This window comes from Aptenodytes forsteri, unplaced genomic scaffold, assembly GCF_000699145.1.
Source record: "Aptenodytes forsteri isolate BGI_AS27 unplaced genomic scaffold, ASM69914v1 Scaffold216, whole genome shotgun sequence".
In the NCBI taxonomy this organism is placed as follows: domain Eukaryota; kingdom Metazoa; phylum Chordata; class Aves; order Sphenisciformes; family Spheniscidae; genus Aptenodytes; species Aptenodytes forsteri.
This window is the reverse complement of record NW_008796114.1, coordinates 1,716,069-1,739,329: the sequence shown is the minus strand read 5'-3', so window position 1 is coordinate 1,739,329 and position 23,261 is coordinate 1,716,069. Positions and strand designations below refer to the sequence as shown.

Sequence of the window (23,261 nt, the reverse complement as noted above, 5' to 3'; positions counted from 1 at the left end):
GTCTCAGAGACCAGGCCTGTATGTCTTCCTCATCCAGTCATCTACCAGCACACACACTTCAGATATTCACCCGCTCCTGCAATCATATTACCACATTTGGGGGCTATTTCTCCATCCCTAACTCCTCCATTTCACCTTGTTTTGTTTGCTTCATTTCAGGCCCGCCAGTATCGTCACGACCAGCGCAATGCTCTGTGTAGGTGTGAGGCAGATTAATATGGCAAAGCACAACACTGACTATGGTGTGAAAGGGTTAGCCATGTATGCCATGTGGAATATTACAGCAGCAACACTTTGTTAAGCATACAACTACTAGCGACATAATCGATCACGGATACATCTCATCATTGTGCTCTCGCAACGTTCTCCGGGGGGATTTACAAGCTGTTCTCCCCCTCCACCAAAGCAGGCGGGCTGGAGGTAAAGCTACCTCAGCTGGAGGAAACCAGTAGGAACCTAGTAGCTTGGTCTAGTGCAATGGAGTCTGTGAAGAGCATTGTCCAGTACTTCCTGCTGGGCAGAAAGGAGATATTGGGACATTACTAAATATAAATAGCAGGGCGCTCTGTCTCATTAAATACTTTACATGTTCACACCCTTGGCTGTACACAGCATGCAGGATGTTGGGGGCTTTTTTATTTTCCCCACGACCGTGCTTTCCCCAAGTGAAACCGTGTACCTTGCTTTTGTAGAGCTGAGAGTCCTGATGCACATGGTTACAGATCACATATACTGCATAAAGAGGGAATATTATACATAGTGGGAAAGAGGAATATTATACATAAACGTAAAAGCAGACTATAGTGGAATTGCCTAGTGCCTCCCATAGTCAGCTGAGTTGCAGTCTGGCAGGAAAAGCTTACAGAGGCAAGGCAGCATGCAGACTTCTGCTTAAGCCCCACCAGAGGCGATCTTCACTTGTCCTTCCGAGATGTCCTGGTTTCGATAAAGCGAACGCAAAGTCAGTCCAAGGCTCCCCAGACACAGTCCTTCCTCTGGAGGCACGTGTGTTACCCTGCCGGCGCTAACAGTAAGGTGTGGTGGGGCTGTGTCACAGGAGTGTGTCTTTGTTGTCTTTCCCGTTCAGAAGCAAGAGGTGAGCAAGTTCCTCTTGGGGGCTGGTGTGCTTTTCACGATCTTCTTTCGTTAGGAATGTACTGTGTTCTCTGTGACAGAGCCACCTCCAGCGCCTATAAAATTTCGGGAGTTAGCCGATGGCAGGGAAGGTTCCACCTCAGGGCTTGGTACCTCTTCTTTGGTGTCTCCCATCACTGACTCCTGCGAGCTGCTCTCCGGGCTGGAAGCTGCCTGGAAGCCGGGCTCAGCACTGAGGGGCTCACTGTTCTGCAGGGGAAGCAGGGCCCGGTGGCGCATCAGGCTGTCGTCGCTGTTCTGGGCCTCCAGGGAGTTCCTGCGCTTGGCGTTCCTGTTGGCCATGGCGTTCTTCTGTGGCTCCTCGAAGCTCAGCGACAGGGTGACCGTGCCACTCCCGAAGCTGACTTTTTGCTTGCACCCACGTTGCTGCTGGCGCTGCCGCTCGGCAGAGGCCGGTAGAGGAAAAGGGTCTTCATGGTTGCTCTTGCTGCTGATGGAGGAGGAAGGGGTGGAGCCGGTGGAGCCCCCCAGGCTGTTGGAGCGCTTGCGCGACACATTGCTCCGTCTCAGCGTGGCCCTGGCGGCCACCTTGAAAGCGTGGGCAGCTGTGCTGCAGCGCACCTCCTCGATTGTGTTGCGGGAGGGCTTGAAGAGGATGATGTAGACTTTGTTGAAGAAGATGCAGGCCAGGAGCCCAAAGCTGGCAGCCAGTATCGCAATCACCTCCACGGCAGAGACAAACTTGCCGTATGTGCTGGCATAAGCAGGGATAAAGGAGATCCAGACGATGAAGAAGATCAGCATGCTGAAGGTGATGAACTTGGCCTCATTAAAGTTCTCAGGTAGCTTTCGAGACTTGAAGGCAAAGAAGAAGCAGATGGCTGCCAGGAGGCAGGTATAGCCAATGAGGAAGCCGAGGGCCATCAGGGAGCCTTCGTGGCAGGTGATGAAGATAATCTCATCCTCCAGTTCATGGTTTCGGTAACTGGATGGCGGGGCCGTGTAGAGCCAAATCACACAGATGACAATCTGCACGAACGTGCACAAGAAGACCAGGAGGAACTGGAGGTTGAGGCCCCACCACTTTCGGTGGAGGCTCGTGGGGATCTTTGCCTCAAAGACGAGCAGGACACGGTTGGTTTTCACCAGGATGCAGGAGATGCAGAGGACAAAGCTGATGCCGAAAGCTGGTTGCCGCAGACGGCAAGTCCAGTTCTGGGGCTCGCCAATGAAGAACAATGAGCTGGAGAAGCAGCAGAGCAAGGAGAAAAGGAGGAGGTAGGACAGCTCCCGGTTTGTGGCCTTGACGATGGGCGTGTTGCGAAATTTGGTGAAGACTCCCAGGACAAAAGAAGTCAGGAAAATTCCCAGCACAGCAAAGAGAGTCAGAGCAATCCCAAAGGGCTCTGTCCAGGACAGAAACTCTATCTGCTTGGGGATGCAGGATGTGTGGTTCTCATTGGACCAGTAATCCTCAGGGCACTTGTCACAGGCACTTGCATCTGAAACAGAAGTGACAAGGAGAGGGAAGGTTTGTCAGAATGAGAGGCTGAAATGTGGGATGACATATATGGCAGCTACGCACCAGCCTTCACCTTAGATACGTGAGTTGTTCCCTTCAGGTGCCTGCGGATTCCCAGAATCATATGTTGGTGTCTAAGAGTGTTTAACACTGAAACAACCAGCCTCCCATGGGCTATATAGCAAAACACAAAGCATGCTTAGTTCTAGCTTAAAAAAAGTCCTGCCCCTGCACTTGTGTTTTTGGAATCCATTTCTTGGCAAAACACTGCAAACTTTGATTGCTATTGGCTGTTACACAGGCTCTGTCCCTCTCTCTTTCTTGTTCCTTCATTTTTATCATCTACTTCTGTCTGTCTTCATACCTCTCACTTTTATCATCATTTGAAACATCCTGCCTGTCTCTATTACAGAGAAATTTAAAAACGTGCTTGCCTCCTTAAGTGCTTTGAGAGCCTATTTCATATTCCACGGAGGTGAGTCTTAGAAATGTTTAAATTGCTCTTCCCTGAAGGCAGGCAATGCCCTTGACTCCCAGCACACCCTCATTTCATGCTGAACATCAGGGGAAGATGTGTCTTAACAGTATCACTCTCCCCACACCCAGCAAAGCGTCCCACTGATATTTGCAAAGGGAAAATTGATGCCTCCATCTCTTTCCTCTACATGAAACTAGTTGTACCTACTGGGATAGCAACATGTGTCTCCAATGGCTGCCAGGATCAAAAGTTAAAGACCTGCTGCTTCTGCTCTTCTTCTTTGACCCAAATGGGTCTTGTGCTCCAGCGGGAAGGGTCATGACTCCCTTGATGGCAGCGGAAAGGGGTTGAGAGCAGTGAGCTGGAAGTCATAACCTACCTCAGTCTTCGGGATCCCAGTGGGATAGCAATGGGCTGCAGTGAGTTCTGGGAACAAACGCTCAGAAAACCCTTTAGCAGCAACCTGCCTCTGAGCTTTGCACCTGAGCACGGACAGAGACTCAGAGCATAGCTCCCAGAGCAGAGCTTGATGCCAATGAGAAAGCCAGGAATGCCCAGCTAACGAGGGCAGAGGATTTCAAGCTCTCTCATTCCAGAGTGGTGGTTGGAGGGACCGTCCATGACCTGATATGATACTGCTTTCCTAATGACTGGTTGCCTCACCTAAGCTGTTCATGTGAAAAACTTGCACTAGATGCAAAAGCTCAGCCAGAAGCTCCCATTGCCACATGTCATTTCATTTACATCCATTCAGCTTCTGCCTTTTACCTGGAAGCCTATTGCAAACTGCAGGCAAGGCAGAGCTAACTTCACATAGCAGGGAATTCAACCACCTCTACCACAGACAGGGGCATCCTAAAGAAGTGCCTTCACTGTTGAGCTGACTTAGAGACTATGCTGCCACTGAAGGGAGTAAACCAGATCTTCCTCCTCCCCAACGGCTGCTCATTCCTGCCCCCTCCTTTGTGTTACCACTATAGGTCATGCAGCTTCTCATTCTAGCTGGAAACTCAACCTGCCAAGAGTTTGTTTTAGAAGGACCAGAGACCCGATCCAACTCGGTCTATGGTTGCATGAGTACCAGCACTGCTCCCAAAGGGTGGGAGCAGGCAGCTGGGAGAGGACACGACAGATTGTCTCCTTCGGTAGCATCGCTGTCTCAGCTGGATGAGACTGGTTGTAAAACCGCTCTCTACACCCCTGGCAAGCACAGGAAATAAAGAGCATTACTGTCAGCTGAAATTGCAGCAGGAAACTGTCGAGTCAGAAGGCAGTCGTCCCCTCAGCCCCACAAATTTCACCAGCACACCAGTGCCAGCTCCCAAAATCCTGTGAAAAACACCAAAAGACTCACATGACCAGAATTGCTTCTATTTAATTCGAAAATGCTGCTCCCAAGCATCCTGTAGTACTATATGTTCACGCTGAAAAAGTCATCACTCCTGTCTGATAGGATGCAAATTAGAGTCTCCCAAAGGAGTACACTTGTTCAGTCTTGCAAGCAGCTTACTGAAGTTTTCATCTCAGGCAAGGTCTGCAGCGTGCGCTGGGACCAGTGCTGCCAGAGAAGGTGTGAGGAGATCCTGAGCGCTCTGCAGTGTGGAGCGGACCGCTGTTCTGAAAGGATTTACTTGCCTTCATTACCCTAGGGTTGCCCAGCATTGAGGGAGCACTAATGGTGTTGGAAATTCAGAATTTTTCAACCAACTCTAAAACTGAGGTTACCTTTTCCCTCCACTGCAGCACCTGAGCAGCTTGATCCAAGTTCCCACTGAAACCAACACAAAAGATGTCCATGGGTGTTTGATACGACCCAGAGATTCTGGTGTCTTGCAGTGCCAATGCTCAACAGAAGCTGTGGTTGGTGACCCCATAAAGGGAAATATTCCTCTCTGCTTGTGAAGTCAGGGATGGAATGGACTTCTTTGTAAAGCATGAAATAGAACCATGACAACATGAGGAAAAGCAGACAGACAACTACAGAATTTAGGATTAGGGTAGGGAGTGTCTCCTTCCTCCAGGCTTTTGGAGGAACAAAAGCTATTGCTACAGTGCAAGGGAGTTTGCTTATGGCTGCCTGTGAGGCTTCCTACAGGCAAGTCCTTTTTCAAGTTCTCTGCCTTAATTTTCCTAACTCAGAGCAGAAGGCACAAGCAGGCTTAGCAGAAGACAGGACCTGAGGACCACAGGACTCAACTCCTGCAAGCTTTTCAGAAGTCCCTCCAGGCTTTCTGTGAAGCCTCATGGCAGAGCAGCCTCCAGCTCAGCACTGCAGGGAAGCAGCTTCAGCACAACTGCAGGTGATGCCCAGAGGGCTCGCATGGTCCTCTGCAAACCCCAAAGCAGCTCTGTGGGTATTACCTGTTTCATCGCTGTACTCCCCATCGGGGCAGTCCACGCACTCGAAGCAGCAGGTGGGCTCTCCCTCAATAATGCCCTTCCTGGTGCCCGGGAGGCAGTCCCTGCTGCAGTTAGAGAAAGGCACCTGCAAGAAAAGAGCCCAAGGAGGGTTAATGGTGGCAGTGCCCCACGTACAGCCTTCCTACAGTAGGACCTTGGGCTTACTCCAAGGGTGTTATTCCTGGATTTTAGCATGCTGGATGGAGAGCCTCAGAGACAATAGTCCTTCCCCAATCCACTGCAGTGATATTTGTTTAAAGGATCACATCAAGGGATGGTAGGGAGGATCGGCAGATCTCTGTAATCTCTACTGTGTTGTGGGCACTGCGAACTTGTATGTGACCCATGATACATGCACCAGAAAAACAGTCATTAGATGGTTAGAAGAAAAGACAGTCAATCTCTACTGGCAGGAATTTGAGTCAGCCTTGGAGATGATGGGCTCTGACTGCTGATCCTCAATCCCATATATTGCCTATTGACTGCTAATGATTTATGGGAATTATAACAGTTCCTTGAAGCCCGCTTCCTCCTGTTCTCCTGAAGGCCCTCTCTCCAAACCAGAAACATAAAAGGTAAATTAACTAAACAAGAAGAGTGTTCATATGAAAGAGAGGAAGGCCCTGTTTTTAGAACACTGAGCATCTAAAGATGCAAATTAGCAGCTAAATGCAGGTCCAAAAAAGGACACCTCCACATGAAGTACACCTTAGGTCTTCCATGTCTAAATCCACGGAAAAGACCTGTAAAGCCCACCGCTCACTGCTGATGTTCCTGAACTTCCATCAGAAAGGTTACTCAGGCTTCCAGACTTCTGCTGCTGCAAATGACGAGCTGTGTCACCTGCTGGCTGTGCATTTATGCTGTGCATGAGCCCACCTGGGCATGGTCATATCCTGGCAGCGAGTGGTCGCACGGGCATGCTCACCACATGCTTCATGCACACTGACAACAGGGATTTCAGCACAGTAAGTGGAAGTCTGGGCCTTTTTTACACAGAAGCACAACCTGAGGTTGAGCTCACCTTTTCCCAACTAAATTAAGGAAAGAGAGCTGACACAGAACATGGCTTTCTTGGCTCAGGGGAGTTAAACCCACACTTTCCACTGCCAGCAAAGTGCCATGGTCTGTACATACCCAGGGGCTGCTCTGGTTGGAAGCCTCCATTCACCTTTTTGGAGGTTTGCTGCTATGTGGAAAGGAATGAACCTCCATCCCCTTCTTCCCCGTCCCTCACTGTAGGATCTAAACCCTGTCTGACCCTTTAACTTCCTCACTTATCCTGTTGCCAAGCTGTCGTGGTTTAACCTCAGTCGGCAACTGAGCACCACGCAGCCATTCGCTCACTCCTCCCCCCCCGCAGTGGGATGGGGGAGAGAATTGGAAAAGCACGAGTGAGAAAAAACTCGTGGGTTGAGATAAAAACAATTTAATAATTGAAATAAAATGATAATAATGTAATAATAATAATAATACACAAAGCAAGTGATGCACAGTGCAATTGCTCACCACCCGCCGACCGATGCCCAGCCAGTCCCCGAGCAGCGGCCCCCCCGGCCAGCTTTCCCCAGTTTATGTACTGAGCATGACGTCACATGGTATGGAATGTCCCTTGGGCCAGTTTGGCTGTGCCCCCTCCCAGCTTCTTGTGCACCTCCAGCCTTCTCAGTCAGTAGAGCATGGGAAACCAAAAAGTCCTTGGCCAGTGTAAGCATTACCGAGCAACAACTAAAACATCAGTGTGTTATCAACTTTGTTCTCATCCTAAATCCAAAACCCAGCACTGTACCAGCTACTAGGAAGGAAATTAACTCTATCCCTGCCGAAACCAGGAGACAAGCCCAAGTGCTGCTAACCTGCTGATGTCCAGGAAGCTCCTGTGTGGATGCACTTACGCAGTGAGTCCAGGGTGTGGTTTGGAAATTGCCTGTGTGCAGGCATCGACCTCAGCCACACGGTAAGCAAGCCCTTGGTATTGGCAGCTCCTATGCGGAGATGCCCATTTTGTAACTCCGGTATTTGCCTGCAGCTGAGAGCAGTCGCCGTTGCCTACCACTCTGAAGTATAGCTGCAGCACAGTTTGGGAACCCTGTTTCTAAGCTGTTAATCAGGATTGCATAATTAATTGGACAGACACGTATCCAGGGCAAATCCCTGCAGCTCCCCACTTGAAGCATTCTTTGCTGTTAATACCTATTGCTATTAATACTGTGTGCTGTGAATACCTATTCCTTGGACAGTCTTTCAGCAGGCTGTGCATCCACCAAGAGGACTTCATCAGTCTGGACTGTCTTTCCCTGGGCTGTCACTGATGATTTTGAACAGGTCTGAATCGAAGGCCGGACTGAAGTCATGCACTGCTTCCCTATTATCTACTGAACTGATTGAGCTTCCAAGCAGGAAAATTAAATTGGTTTGGCATGATTTCATCTTGACAAATCCACGCTGGCTTTTTCTTATCAGTTTATTATCCTCTAAGTGTTTATAAACTGTTCAATAATTTTTTTTTATCAAGTCTTTTAGGTTACTGAAGCTTAGCTCAATTGTGTGTAATTCCCTTGGCTCTCCTATATCTGCTTTTAAAAACAGGTATCACGATTGCCCTCCTCTAATCCTTTGAGACATCACCCATCCTCTACATTTCTCAAAGATGAATTGCTAGTACTTTTGAGATTGCTTTGGCTGCCTTCTTAAGTATTCTGTGGGGAATTTCATCAAGTTCTGCCAAAACAAATCTATCTATCTTACCTACGCTTTCACTTGTTCTTTTGCAAGTCTGGCCAGTGCTGAAGTTCCTGTGTTAAAATTAACTACATTTAATCTTTTTTGAGGATGACGGAGGCATCAATGAGTGAAGTACTGGCTACTCTCTTTGAGCAGAGCCTTTTATCTGGAAGAAAATAAAACTCTATAAACTGGAAAAAAAGCTGCAACAGACACTGAGATTACAACTCCCCCCCCCACTGGCACACAATTTACATGCCCTAGCATGACACTCTGCAACATCCAGTCACATTTTTAACAGTTCACGACAGAGAATGAAGATAAATATTGTACTGTTGGAGGAATTTAGACCAAAAGAACATAATTATTCAGTTTAAGTTAAAAAAAATAATTCCTTCCTGTTGGAAGAGGTGTCAGTGGCATTTGCAATGATCAGAAGAAGGGGTTAGAATATCAGCGTTTTTTAATTCCACTTGTAGTTTGGGCTCAGAGTTTCCAGCTGGGCTTAGAAAAGCCTGAGCTCAGTATTTCTGCTGCAGCGTGCTCTGTCTGACCCATGCCTCCTTCAGAGAGCTCTGCATTTAAACCGTAAGTGAAGCTGGGATATCTGGAGTAAAGGTAAGGCTTAACTGATGGTGTAAGTGTATTAGGCAAGTGTAGCTACTGCAGAAGCAGTTAACTGATCTGTCAGCCAATGTGAATAATCACCTGGAAGTGAATTGCCTTGTTCATTAATCAGGTGCTGATTTAACACGTCTAAACATTGCAGCAGGGCCTGGCAGCGACATTTCTAAGCTAACGCTCCCTCTGCCACCACCCAGGCAACAAGCCAGATGCCCGCTCAGTATCCCCTCTGGGAGCCAGGGTTTCTGTCTAGGCTGGAGTGGGCTGCTGCCGGCTATGACGGCAGCTCACCTGGCTCTTTTCCAGAGATCCCTGCAGCACGTTCCCATCACACGGGGGAGACATGGCCCTGGCTGCTAGTGACGATACAGTTATGCTGAAAAGATCTAACATATGCAAGAAAGTGGAGAAGGACTTAGGCCTGACTAAAGTCAATGGCTACATCACGTAGCCGCGTAGACTGCACAAGCACCTTCTGGTGGATTAAAAAACCGGCAGCAGGTACTGGCATCTCCCACTAATGAGCACCATGTCCAAGTTAACCTGGGAAGATTGACAGGGCTTGTTCTGTTTGGTTTGCAAGGCAAGGGTGCATGGAAGGCTCTGGGACTTGGAGGGTAAAGCCAGCAGAAACAGCTGCGAATTTAACTAGGAGCAGGAAAAGACACTTCTTGATACAGAGATACTGGGAGTGGAAGAGATGGCTGTTTTCAGCAGTGAAACTACGGAGCTCAGGAAAACTTGACTTAGTCAACAACCAGACTTGGGTAATGAATTTCTCAGCCTTGTGGAAACAGCATTGCAAAATTCCAAGCTATCTACTTGGGCCAGGAAAAAAGGCATTATTTAAACCATTAATACCCAGGCTCATCAAATGTATAGGAGGGGAGAAGCAGCTGCCCTTTATTTCCAGAAGCGTGTAACAAGGGTGTAAAAGACTATGGCAGAGACCATGTATACAGTAAGATGAATGGGTCTTTTAATGACACATGGAGCCATAATACAGGAGTGCACAGGGTTAGTTCAAATTTCAGCTTGCGGAAACTTGGGAAACGTTGCTGTGAGGATTTAATCACTTACCTCCTTAGAGAATCCACTCCACAGGATCTTGTTTTCATTGATAAAGAGCCTCTCCCCTTTCTTGGCATAAACGTTGTAGTGCCCAACCTCCTCAAAGACGACTGAGCCATCCTCCGGAGAGAGATGCCAATTGATTATTGAGTAATTCCCTACCAGGTCCCCAAACTCATCAAAATCCACTTGCTCCCCCATGTTATTGGTGAAATTTAAGTGACGCAGATGCTTGAGAACCTAGAGAGAGAGAGACACACACACCGTGAATGCCTGCGTGTCACAACCCTAACGGAGCACGCATCTGCTATGGGGACAAAACTGGAAATAATCACTTTACTACAGTTCTTAATCTCTTAAAAATCACTTAATCACAGTAGTAGCAGGCTTTCTCTCATAGACACTACACGCACACACACAAAGCCTGTACAAACGTCGTAGACAGCACAAGGTATCATGGCCCTCAAGGTGGATGGCACCCACCCGTAATGCTTTGCTTACCAGCTGCTACCCCATCAGCCTTTTAGCATTCCTCTTCAGTCCCTTCCAGCCACCTCTGCAAGCTCACAGCTCTCCTTCAGGGGCAGAGAAGTGGCAGCAGCCACTGAAATGTTTCAGTCACCCATGCATCCCTTTCACCCTGCTCTTGCAACCACTCTGCATAAATGCCCTCAGTTGGCATCGCTCATATCTGAAAGATCAATCACTCAGAAACAGGAATGCTTGAGAAACAATTCAAACTTGACTTTTGATTGAAAAACCCCAAGCCCGATGCACTTCAGTAAAAAACAACAAATCAAGCTCGTTCGCCACATGGCAGGCCTGGAGAATTCATACCACTTTTTTTTGGCTCCTGTCTCCTGGTTGCATAGTTTCAAGTAATCACATTCTGCCTGTCCCCACGTGTTGACTCCTGTAATTTTCACCTCATGCCTTAAACTGTCATATGCTGCGGACAAGAGCAGTTAATCCCAGGGACAACTGCAGTTGCAAAATTCACAATCTAGATAGCCTGACAGGTAGACCAAAGAAACTGCAGCATGAAAGAGAAAGACCATACTGGCAACTGTGATACAATTCATCCACATTGTATTTTTCTTCAAAAATTAGTTGCTGGTTTATGCACTTATCAGTTTTTTTTTTTCCCCTCATTTAATCGATGTTCTTAGTTAGTTTCTCTGTAGAGCTCATCTACGGAAAGCTGAGGTGACTCTGAGGGCACCTGGCTGTCAGCTGCCCCTAAACCACTGCGGCGTAGTTGCTGCTGTGGTTCTAGTGCCTGTGACAGCTTGTAAGCCCAGTCCTCTCTCTCTCACCTGCGAGTGCCCAAACATGCAATCTTGGATGGCAAAATGCAAGAAAAAACAAAATGAAATCAATTTGGGCAGGCAGAGCCCTCCTCACCCCATAGACATAGAACAGACAACATTGTTTTGATGAAACCTTGTCACCTGGAAACACAGGGACAGGGGAACACAATCACTTCATTAATTCCTGTCAGTTTTGCTAAATTGTCTCATTTTTCTCTTTCCCTTTGGGATCCTCCTATCTCAAGCTAAAAATCCCCAGAGCTACAGAGATACCCTCCTCTCACTGCCTATATCAATGCCAGCCTGAGAGAGTCTGGAAAAATCATAACAGTACTACGCAGGACGTGGCTGGCCATACCTTTTCAGCTTTGTGTGATGTTGATGGAAGTACATAAAAATATTGCCACAGTATTCAGTCTTTGAATAATGGGTGACGGAGGCAGGATTTTTTTCTGTCTTTCTCCCTTCTCTGTAGACCAGGTCCCCCATAAAGTGTGCAGCTGAAATGATCTCACTGAAGAGCCAGGACCTGTCCCTGGAAGACCTCACCCTCTGATGGACATGGCAAAAGAAGGTGCTCTGCTCTGGCACTTTGCTGTAGGGAGCCAGGACATTGCCTCCTGTAGGGAAGAAAAGAGGAGACTGCTCCCCTCTCCTCCCCCTCGTCCCTGAGGGGCACCCAGGAAGATGCTACTTGCCCAGCTCCATCAGGGAACAGTGAGAACAGAGCAGAGGCAGCTCTGAGGTCAGAACGGGTGACACAGGGCCTGCAGATCCACAGTGATGTCTGTACTGCGTCAACTCACTTTGGCCTCGTCTGCAGTGGGGCTGCAATCTTGGACGTGTTAGCAGGAGCTTTGTCTGTCAGCAGTGTAGGTCCCAAGCAGGGAACCCACATTCCTCTGCAGGCTCTAGCACCTACCACAGGGTGACACCTGTAGCTTTGATGTCCAGATCAGATTTGAGTCGTTATGTTGAGCTGAATGCCATGTTTCTCCTCACTCCAACTCAGTATCGCGCTCTCGTGCAGCACTGCAGCACTCTGCTGAACGATACTAGGATATCCTGACTGGCTATCACTGCTGGGTTGACTTTTATCTGTATAGGCAGGAGGTGCAGACCTTGCACTTCTTTTGATTACAGTTACTACACACATTAGGAGACAATCTTGCAAGAGCTGTATTGGAGATTCTTCAGTTCAAGTCCTGCCTCTCCTGGCCAGCTGCAGCAGCAGGAGGCTGGCTGGTCTTATGGTCAGTGAGATCAACAGTGGAGAAACTTCTGGATTCCCTGGATGCAATTGTTTTTGTTTAATTTCATAACATTCATCTCAATTAGTCTATTCCTTTGCCTTACCTCCTGACATTAGGCTTCTTAGAAAGTAATACATACCCTGGGCTACTGGTGGGTTTTTGTAGGATTAGCTTAGCAGCATGTTTCCCTTGGTCACACACACACTACACCTGAGGATTCAGGTTATAAAGCATTTCATGTATGAGCTGATATCTCTATCTCGCGGGTAAATATTCATATAAAACCACTGATCTGCACTTAATGTTGTCCTTCCCCAGGCACAGAATAGCAGCTTCAGCTATGCAGCCATAGCTGGGGAGCAGGAGAGCTCAGGTGTATCAGTTCATGCAGGAAAGACACACGCCCTATTTAAAATCCCAAATGGAGGGACAACAGGAACAACAGGAGTAATAAAACCTGTTTTCTCTTTCCAGCAAATACCAAAGTTTGCCTTCAAGTCTAAATTTCTGGGGGGCAGCTTGTGAAATGGTAATTGGACGACTGCTAGGACATGCTCCTGTTTTAGACGGTAAGAAAATCCCAGGATGATCTCTGTATATCACACAAGTTCTGCTCTCTACAGGATGAAAATACGGTTTAAACAGCCAAGAAATATATAAGCACTAAACTTTAAAAGAGGAAGTTGTAGACTCTGAATAACTACAGCATTCCTTTATAGTCTATCAATGATTAGCTAAAGGCTTTACAGTTAAAAATGTGTCACTGTGTTTTGTAACTAAAGATAGAAACATAAATACCCAGGACTCAATCCACAAAGACTTAAAAGACCCTGCTTCAGTGAGGGCAAGAGCATATGTCAGGGGCGCCTGTATCATATCCTGGAACCAAGAGTTTACAAAAGAAGTGTTGACCTCGTGGCTTGAATACACCATCAGCAGCTGGTGGAGGCCTGCAGGGAGAGCATTGTGCAAGCTGCTGTCTTCAGATATTTCTTTCCGTACTTTTTCCTTCTTTTTTCTCCCTCTGTCACAGGCTCCACGTTGAATTGCAATGCCTTTTAATTAAAACACCTATTATCAGAAAGGACTTGCAAGCTGCCCTCTAGTTCACCCTCCCATTATTCCTGGTAAGGCCATTCCCAGCCACGTAGCATCCCACGCTTTATCCCAGCTAGATATTCTGGGTCATGTGGTTTCCATTCTTATGGAAGGATCATAAAACCGTAACATAAATACAGTTGTATTAGGTCAGACCAGCAGCCCATCTCTCCAGGACCTGTTTCTGACTGTGGCCAAGAGCAAATGCCTACACAAGAGTAGAAGAGGACGTGATACTTCCCCAGAATACTCTCACACATTTTGCAGCTCAGTGACTTCCTGGGCCAAAGGTCCTTGCACTTGATAACCCGCAGTGGATTTTTCTTCCATGATGTTGCATATTTGTGTTCTGCACCTGTGCAGACTTTTCAAATCCACAGCCTCCTACAGCAAGGAGATCTACATTTCATGAGAAAAGCACCTCTTCCAGCCTGTCAGAAAAGAGCAGCTACTAATCTCTTCTGATGACCTTTGTGCTTATGTTGGAAGAGGCAAAAAACTGTCATTTGCTAGTCACCTTTTCCATGCCTCTCAGGATTTTGCAAACCTTTGTCAGATCTCTCTTCAGCCACCTCTCTCCCAGGCTGATGAGCCCTATCCAACTTTGCTGCTTCTTGTACAGAAGCTGTTCCATTGACCCTTCTCCAAACTTTCCCAGTCTGTTTCATCCATTCTGAGACCGGCACATGATATTGAAGTGAGATACACCAAGGGTTAATAAAGCGGCCCCAGGGCACTCTGTTTTCCTCTCTGTCCCTTTTCCAGTGTGACTATTCCTAACAGTGCATTTGCTTCTTTGACTGCTACTCAGACAGAGCCACCCAAGGACCTGTTCGAGCTTGAAGATCTCATTTGTCAGAACCGACCATTTATTTATATCCTCTGCTGACTATCTTTCAACCAACTGTTTAGCCATGCAAGGGCTGAATTTGGTGACAGACTTTCAAAAGCCTTTTAGAAGCCTGAGCATAGCCTATGAAAAGGATGTCCCTTATCTACATACATCCTGATGCCTTCAAAGAACTTCAGAGATTTGTGAGGTAGGGCTTCTCTTTACAAAAGTCATGGTGACTCCTCCTCAGTATATTCTATTTTTCCTTCTTCTTTTTTTTTTTTTTTATTACAGTTTCTAATAATGGGCTCGGTCAGGCTTTGCTAGTTCCTTGGATCTCCTCCAGAACCCTTTTAAAAAATTGATATCACATCTGTCAACTTTCTAGGCCTCAGGGCCCAAGACTGTTTTAAGCAAGGGGTTGTCACTGTAGCCAGCACTTCAGCTACTTCATCTGTGAGCTCTGGCAGAGCTCTTGGGTGAACATCATTCACTTGCACCAAAGTATTAAGGTTCATTTTGCTCTTGTGTCCCATAGCTTCTTCTGTAGTCACTACAGTATCAGACAGATAATCTGCAAGTCCCCCCTAAATAAACAAACTCGGGAACCTTCTCAAGTTTGTCCATAAAGAGCACACTTTTCTTCTGCCATGGCCTTACCTTGTCTTTTGCAGTGATAATCTATGGCTCAACAGACATTCCTACTGCTGAAGTGTTTAAAAAAGGATTTATGAGCTTTTTCCCCATTTACAGCCTGTTCCTCATTCTGGGTTTTGGCCTGCTTTATTTTATTTTTACATTTAACCTGACAGAGTTTACGATCCTTTCAATTTTACTCACTGGACATAATTCAGCTATTTGAAGGATGCTGTCTCGCTTTTAATAAACACCACTTAATACCTTTGTTTTGCCTTGCCAACTTCCTTAGCCTTTCTTCACCTTTTCTTGATCTGCAGTAGACACTTCCTTTCTGTCACTAGTATTAGGGCCGGTGGTAGGCAAAAAAACCCACTTACATTGTAAAAGCTGTCAGGCCACAGATAATTGTGTGTGTGCATGAATGTCCAAAACTGAACTTTTGTACTCTGGAGCACAAGCCTGCTACTTGCAAGCTGCAAGCAGTATGTACTGGTTGTACATTTTGATAGCAGCTGGGCTAAACAAAATTGGGGAAAGCGAGCAAGATACTAAGCAAGTTAAAAGCTCCAGTCTTGTTAGTTCTTAAATAAATGTCAGTATCCAGATCTACTATGGGTTGTCGTTTACTCTGTCTCAACTGTGACATGTCCTTAACTAGTCTTCGTATACTAGCAAGGGTTTAATATCCTTGGCTTCCTTCTGCAGTGTCTTTCTAACATGTTTCCTCACTAGGTCAAATGGTCCTGCAAGTGAAGAGAACCTGGGCACATTATAGGTGTCTGTCCCCATAAAAGACAAACAATTCCCGCTCCTAACATGCAGTTGCAAGGAATCCTGTCTTGACAGTTAACATACATTTTCCCACACTGAGTTTTAATTTCTGGCTACCTAGCTATATCCAGGCCTGTAAAACAGTTCTGGACCAATGGGTACCAAATGTTTTTCTCTTTGCTTTGGTAGGGTGCCCATCCTGAGAGCAGCGAACAATCCCACTTCATGGCTCAATGTGAACACGAAAAGCTGGCAACTGTACTGAAGATGGCAAGTCCTCACTTTCATTCCGAATTGCTGAGGGCCTATTAGCCCCTCTTGTTTTGGATTCCTAATCAAGCACCTGGAGAAGATACTTTCATAATGCTGTAATAGGTGTAAGGACTTGAGAACTCAGCTATCACATTAGCCCAGTGGTCATATATCCATACAGGATTTGATTTCTGCCAGTGGTCAAGTATCAGGAGGAAATATGCCAATGCCAGTTCTGAAAGAGCCACTTGTAAAATACTTTAAGAGAAACGTTCCCTGAAGCAATAGTTGTTTTTTTTCTTTCTTCCTTTCGTTTCCATCTATCTATGTGTCAATCTTTATTTACATGCTAGCAAAGCTCTAGTTTTTACTGTCTATATCAATGTTTAATTCCTCCTGCATTCTCTACTTTGGATTACCTTGTTCTGTTTTTTACATAGGGCCAACTCTTAGGCTCTCCCAAAGGCAGAGCTGTCATCACAGTATCGACCAGTTCTGACACAAAGGACCTAGCAGGCAGGAAGGTGCTGGCCTTAGCCCCTTGAGTCAGTAATACCTGTTTCCAGAAGCCTGAGGCAGGGGAAGATGAATGGCACCCAGCTCTTCTGCTCAAAGCAGAAGCTTCTTCTTGCTGGCAGAAGCTGAACTCTCCTTCCCCCACTATAATCTCTCCTCCTCCCCTGCTGCTCATTGTGCACTGACGGGGACAACATGTAGTGCTGATGGTTTTTTTAAAACCGAGATGCCAGGATATGCCAACACCGTTAATCTCGCCTTTTTCCGAAGGCCATTCAGAAGATAACAGATTTCTTCAGCCAGTGGAGGATGCGATTCATTACCGTGCACCACCTGTGACATTCCACCTAAGGGGCCTGGTTTCTATTGGTTTTCTGCTCTGAAGAAGTGACTGTTAATACTGTTTATCACTATAAGGGTAACCCAGGTGGAGAAGTTGACAGGGACCCAGGAACAGAGCTGGAATTCTCACTGTAAACACCTCACAAAAAAACGGGATGTCTTTCTGTTACATGTGTCCAGCCCCATGAGCAAGGAGTTGCCTGGTCTGTAGTTGGGCTACTGAGCACTTCATGCTAAAGGATTGAAACTGTCAGGTTGGTAACAGTGCAGATGAAGAAAGGGAGATAAACTCTGGAAGAAGGGCTGGTCTCAAAGAGTTGAAGAGAGAACATTGATAGTCAGCCAGAGATTCACTGACAATACTGCAAAGGAATTCTGGCAAGATGGGGTGGACGTCCCAGCCCTGGTGAAATGCTAGATCTGCCAGTGACTTGAAAAACAGGGTGAAAGAAAGAGTTCAGTTCAAGACTGAAGAATAGCTGTACAAAGGCTGAGAATAACTCAAGAACATTCAAAGTTGTTATGCTTTGATAAGAACTGAATGACATCGTCGTAAAGCTAGGTAGGTCAATGGAGAGCACGACTGAAGGCTAAATGTGTATGACAAATACAATGTGCCATATGTTAGAAGTAATAATTTAAGCTATTCATAATCTTTATTGGAAACTAAATTAACTGACCACTCAAGACAAAGACCCGTTCATTATTGTAGGCAGCTCAGTAAAACACTCTGTGCATTATGCAGTTTAAAGAGCAAACAAAATGTTAGGATATGAAAGTAAGAAACAAAATGACACTGAAAATATGGTGCCAACTTGGACATCGATAGTACAATTTCCCCTGGAAAATGCAGTTAGTTCTAGTCACTTGATCAGAAAAGAAGAATAAAATTAAAGGAAGATCAGAGAGGTCCAGAGGTGGTGATGATAGCTCTCAGACAGCCAGTCTGACTTTCATTTGAAGAGAAATGAAAATGCAGGATTATTTAACTGTTTATGACACATGTAGTGATTTGTGGGAAAGAGGCAACATATTCTCACAGAAGCAGAGACCCCTGCAAAGCCAACTGACTATATTCAGGTCTCCGGAGAAGTACAGGACATCAAGCTGCCATGACAAGATGTGCTGATTGGCATATTTTAACTGATAATTGCTTTGGTTCGATTCTGCTTCCATCATGGATATGAGACCCCTAGGCAGCTGAGAGATGGATCTCTCCCCCTCTTCCATTGACCAGTGCCCTCTGCTCGAGGAGGGGCGGCAATGGTGCTGACGTGGGCACCCACGCATACATTTTGTTTTTTCTTTGTGAGAGAGAAGCAGGCCCTCCAATAGAAACTTGCAGAAATTGGGAGAGGGAGGAACTCGGATGGACTGTGTTGGAAACACCTCACTTGCTGCTCAGTGGAAGGTGCTTGGTGCTTCCTTTGTCTCATGCTGTGCTGTAAGCGCTCAGTCTGCTTGGAAACCAATGAAGCCTAGAGTTTCCTACGACAAGGACTGGTTGGACTGCCTGTAACTGGGCTTGATAGGTTAGCTTACGTGGTTTTCTAGCCAGCAACCAAGGGACGCTGCTTTGCTGATTCAAAACCGCAACAGCTTTGATGCTTTCTTGACGGTGAAAGGTGACAGAAGTAATAAATCAATAGCTGCTACACCAGTAGGAGCAAGTCACTTAAACCAAAAATGTCAAAGGCATGCATTTCAAAATGGAACTTGATATAAAACGGGACTAATCTGATTTAGGGTCAGATCTACGACAGTACTATGTTTACAAGGATGTCCAGAAAGAACTCAAAACCACAAGACTAGTGGATTTCACAACAGAGGCTGCACAAGTCACGTCTAACTGAGATACTTCAGAAAATCCCATTAGGTATTTACTGGTGTTTGCAGATGTCTGAATGCCATAACAAAACTGGGTCTAAAATGCTTCAGAAAGACCTGTCTGTTGAGTCACAGAGGTTCCCAAAGGAATCAAGAAATGATCTTAACAGTATTTTGGCATCGCATGGCTGGTTTTCCAGACTGATTTAACTATCATTTAGGAGGTCACAGGACACAGTAAGGATGGGACCAGGATATTTTGTTTCCTGAAGGTCCTCCAAAACTTATGCTGGCCATGTGCACACCTGCTGTTCTAAGTGGACTTGTTTATAGAACGCAAGTCCTGAGCTCGTACTGCTTAATGCAAAGCTGACAGCTAACAGCATGTCGCTTAAGCATGCTATGATAAAGGATAATGATTTTGCTAAGTGTGACATGACCGGAAAACATAGCAAGAAAGTTTTCGTGTGCTTGGCCTTGACTGGATCCACACGATACACGAGGAAATAAACAGAGTGGGAACATCCTCTGCATACATCTCAACTATAGGATTTTCTGAAACCAAAGATTTACATAGGAAAACATCATGTGAAATCCAGTCAACTAAATTCAGTGCAAATAAGCTTTTTAAAGTCAAACTTAAAAATGTGACCTTCAAGTCACAGTTCCATTTTTAATTGTAATTACTTTTTTAATGGGAAAAAGGGGAAACACTTAATTTTGAGTCTGTCAAAATGCTTGTTTGGATAGTGTTGTTTCAATTAACTGCAATTAGTGAGTTTGACTAACTCCAGGGGAGAAGAGAGATGACACAAGAGTTTTTTCCTCTAACATTTTCTCCTTTTTCTGTTTTAAATTAAGATCCAGCTGTATGATGGTATCCCAATATATTTGTATGGCCCAAAGCATGATATTGTACTATTAGTTCCCTAGAGTTCAAAAGAATCCTTCCTACAAGTAACTTCAGGAGTTAAGGCATCTGGAGTGGCCTCGGTCCCAGTTCAGTGCCGTCCCAAACAGACTTAATCTGATCTACTGACTGCAGTAGATTTCTTCTGGAGAAAAATGGCTGGAGTGACAGCATCTCTCCCCTCCTTGCAAATACTGTAAGCATTAATGCAGTTCCTAGTAATCAGGACAAAAATCATGGTAGCGAAATGAAAAGTAATGTCTGTGGAGAATCCCTGGACGTGGAATATAATGCGATACAAAATCAAGCAGGCTTCTGACTAGTCTCTGCCCCAGTGATGCACAAGCATAGGCCAGTGATGTCGGAGGCCTCTGTACCCAACAGAATGGAGAAAATCCCCGATAAGCTAGAGGAAAGGACTGAATGACAGTACCTGATCCACATGCATGATAAACCCATTATCAGTTCAGAAATTTTGTCTGTGTTCATTAAAATAAAAGCTCATTAATTAAGAGGTAATGATATGTTGCTATCCTCATCATACAAATAAAGCTCAAACAGCAATATTTATTATGGTGTGCTCTAAAAGCACTAATCTAACACAGACCATTCAAACAAGGCTGAGAAACACAAGTATGATATTAACGGAAAGTAGAAAATAAAAAAACCTGGAGAACAAAGAGGAAAAAACCACCAGGCAACATATTAAGAAATTTCTTGAACATATTAAAATTGAAAGGTGTCATGTATGCCAGATCCTCATGACATAAGTCTGTAAGAGACGGCTAAAGAGGATGGAGAGCTAAAGAGACAGCTAAGGAGGAGCAGGAAAGCTAAATGAATGATATGTTGTTGCCCTTGCTATCAGAAAAAAACCCTGGACATCCTTATCCCAAGGGCACTTGTTTTGGAGCCATAATGTGACATTAATTGAGGTAGAAGGTCCTTAAAAAGAGATTAGTGAACAGCCCGAGCAATTTAAATTGGATCTAAAAGGCTGGCGGAACCAGACAGTTCATCACAGCACTCCATGAGCAATAAAAAGAGCGCTAATATGGTAGGTTTATGATATACGCATAAAAATGCCACTGGCTTTGAATGACAAAGTCAATATGCTATCTAATATTATTCCACAGCAATCCCAATCCACCTTTCTGGTACACATGCGTGTGTAATGCACTCCCAACAGCGTGCCTGAAGTTTCCCCACGTGTCAGTCGGGGCAGGGCATGAATCAGAGCTAACCCCTCTTACAGAGGCTTGTATTTTTGCCCAGTGGGCTGCTCCAGAATCAGCCTCTGACGGGCTGCAACAGCTGCCAAGCAAAGACAGTATTATAAAAGGCAGAGGGATGTCCTCTGTAACAAAAGGCTGGTTAGCCTGACATCAATCCCCGGAAAAACAATGGGGAAACAAGAGTTTTGGGTCGAGGATCAATTAATACAAAATTACAGGACAGAAACATAATTGCTGCCAGTCAATAAGGCTTTGAGGAATACAGATGTTGTTAAATCCAAGTTTGGTTGACAAACACACCCCTTTAGAATTGAAATATCTAGGCTTTACATTTAATGTAAAGCATCCATTCATGGATCAAGAATTGCCCAACAGATTTGCAAAAACATGTATCAACAGAGACAGATCATCAGTTCATGGGGAATTCCTCCAGCCTCAGTAAACAACTCACTGTTACCCAGTATGTTCATCAATACTCTGGCAGCAAATACAACAGTGCTGCTGGGAAAATTTGCAGAAAATGCATGGATTGACGTAATGGTAAATAATAATTAAGACCAAGCACTCCCCCAGATAGTGCTCTCACATGTGTGTTTAATACAGTGAAATTCAGACTTATGTATCAAGGCATAACAAACTCCAGCCACAGGCACAGTAAGAGTACCACATCCTGCAAAGTAATACTGGCAACTTAATGAGACCTTTCCATTGCATGCTGTGGCAAGGAACATTAATGTAACTTGTGCACGTATAAATGAGGAAGTAATAAGTGTATGTAAATGTGGGATTTTTTTTCACTGTCTGGCTGTTAGAGCAATACTGAATATATGCCAAAAAGAAGGATGAGTAAATGGGCAAGCTACAGGAAACATATCTGATGGCTATAACCCACTGTGCTTAAATTATCAAGGTAAGATTGAGGAATAATTTGATCAATGTGCATAAATACCGTATTAGGAAAAATGATGAGTACTTCATCTGGACTTTTAAATCTAATAGAGCAAGGCCAAGTAAGGACCAATGAAAGTAAAGGTCAGTTAAATCCCAGCTAGAAATAAGACAAGATCTGTGACAAGAGATGTGACCTGCCATGGATCATACTAATAAAAAAAAGGTCTGCTAGTCAGCATGTCTTTGGGGAAAATAAATCTTGCTAAACACAAGTTTGACTGGCAAACACAGCCCTTCAGAAGTGACATACCTAGGCTTTACATTCAATATGAAGCATCCCTTAGCTGGATGAAGATTACCTTCCTGAACGTGGCATAAATTTACACAGTTTATTACACAAAGGATTTCAAAATGCATGATCCTTTGGAAAGTGTCTCCATTTAAACATTTTTTAGGTTCCTATTAAGGTTTTGTGGAGAGAAATGGTCTCTGGACTGACAAAGGCAATGGTACAGATACAGTGAGAGCTAGTTGTCAGTGCTGTTAGATGGTATTTTGTACTGTACTCTCTATGCTGCTGTCTTTACCTACAGCCACGATATGAAAGAACCATCATGGCCACCCAGTCTAGACTTGATGCCATAATTGCTTTGTTTTTCACTTGTAACAAATATAATATGAAGAAATCCACTGGGTACAATGGCCCTGGGTGCTGTGTGTACTGACGGTGAAGGATCCATGGGCAGAAGTCCTGACTGAGTAAATGATGTTTTAATGCTCTTGGGATGTCATCTTACTGCACAATAACTGTTATGGTGAAGTATCTAAAAGCTTAAGATAGGGCTCTTTTTATTAATTTAAGTCTAAGTTTAATACTAAATAATATATAATTAATTGTCCAATTAGTAAAGCTAATAATGGAGCCAATGGTTATCCTATAAGCTCAGTGTTTTCAAGTAGCATAATTCACATACAGTGTCCTGCATAATCCAAATCTGATTGAAATGTCTTTTCCAGGAGGTGTTTAATGCCGTCTCTACCCAGCTGTGCACAGAACGAGTCTGTGTATGTCTCCCTCTGCACCCATTCGCTGTCACTTTCTCTTAACAGCCCTTTACGGATCAGTCTCTTCAAAGTCCCAATAAGGTCTGAAACTGCATTCTGCACAGAACACTGCTGATACTGATTTGAAGAACTGTGCCTGTCTGTAGGCCAGGAGGAAGTAATGGCTTTCGACTGTAAATTCTTTCTTATTTGGAACTATAGGATGAATTACTTCAATGCTTGGATAAGTCGCCTCTCTGTGTTAGAATGACAACCAACTGATACTGCATACTTGGTGTCATTTCTTTTAACAAAACAATGGTAATTTGTCAAACCTGAGTTCTATGGTTTTTTGTAATGTATTCAAGAACTACTGCCCATTTAAAAAAAGAAAAAAAAAATAGTCCTAAAGTTTCCGGTATTCACA

At 45.0% G+C, this 23,261-nt stretch overlaps 1 protein-coding gene across 2 annotated transcripts in view; it reads right to left on the bottom strand.

The window, feature by feature from the left end:
- Window positions 1-1,146: 1,146 nt before the first annotated feature.
- CASR (calcium sensing receptor) overlaps window positions 1,147-23,261 on the bottom strand; it is a 41,362-nt gene continuing 19,247 nt past the window's right edge. The window contains exons 4-7 of one of the 2 annotated variants that reach the window (XM_009287099.2): window positions 9,924-10,154; window positions 9,260-9,281; window positions 5,457-5,588; window positions 1,147-2,597 (exon numbers count right to left, since the gene is read on the bottom strand). In XM_009287099.2, the coding sequence (XP_009285374.1) occupies window positions 1,147-2,597; window positions 5,457-5,588; window positions 9,260-9,281; window positions 9,924-10,154 (1,836 nt within the window). The remainder of the gene's footprint in view (window positions 2,598-5,456; window positions 5,589-9,259; window positions 9,282-9,923; window positions 10,155-23,261) is intronic. The other variant, XM_009287098.2, reaches the window with a different exon arrangement.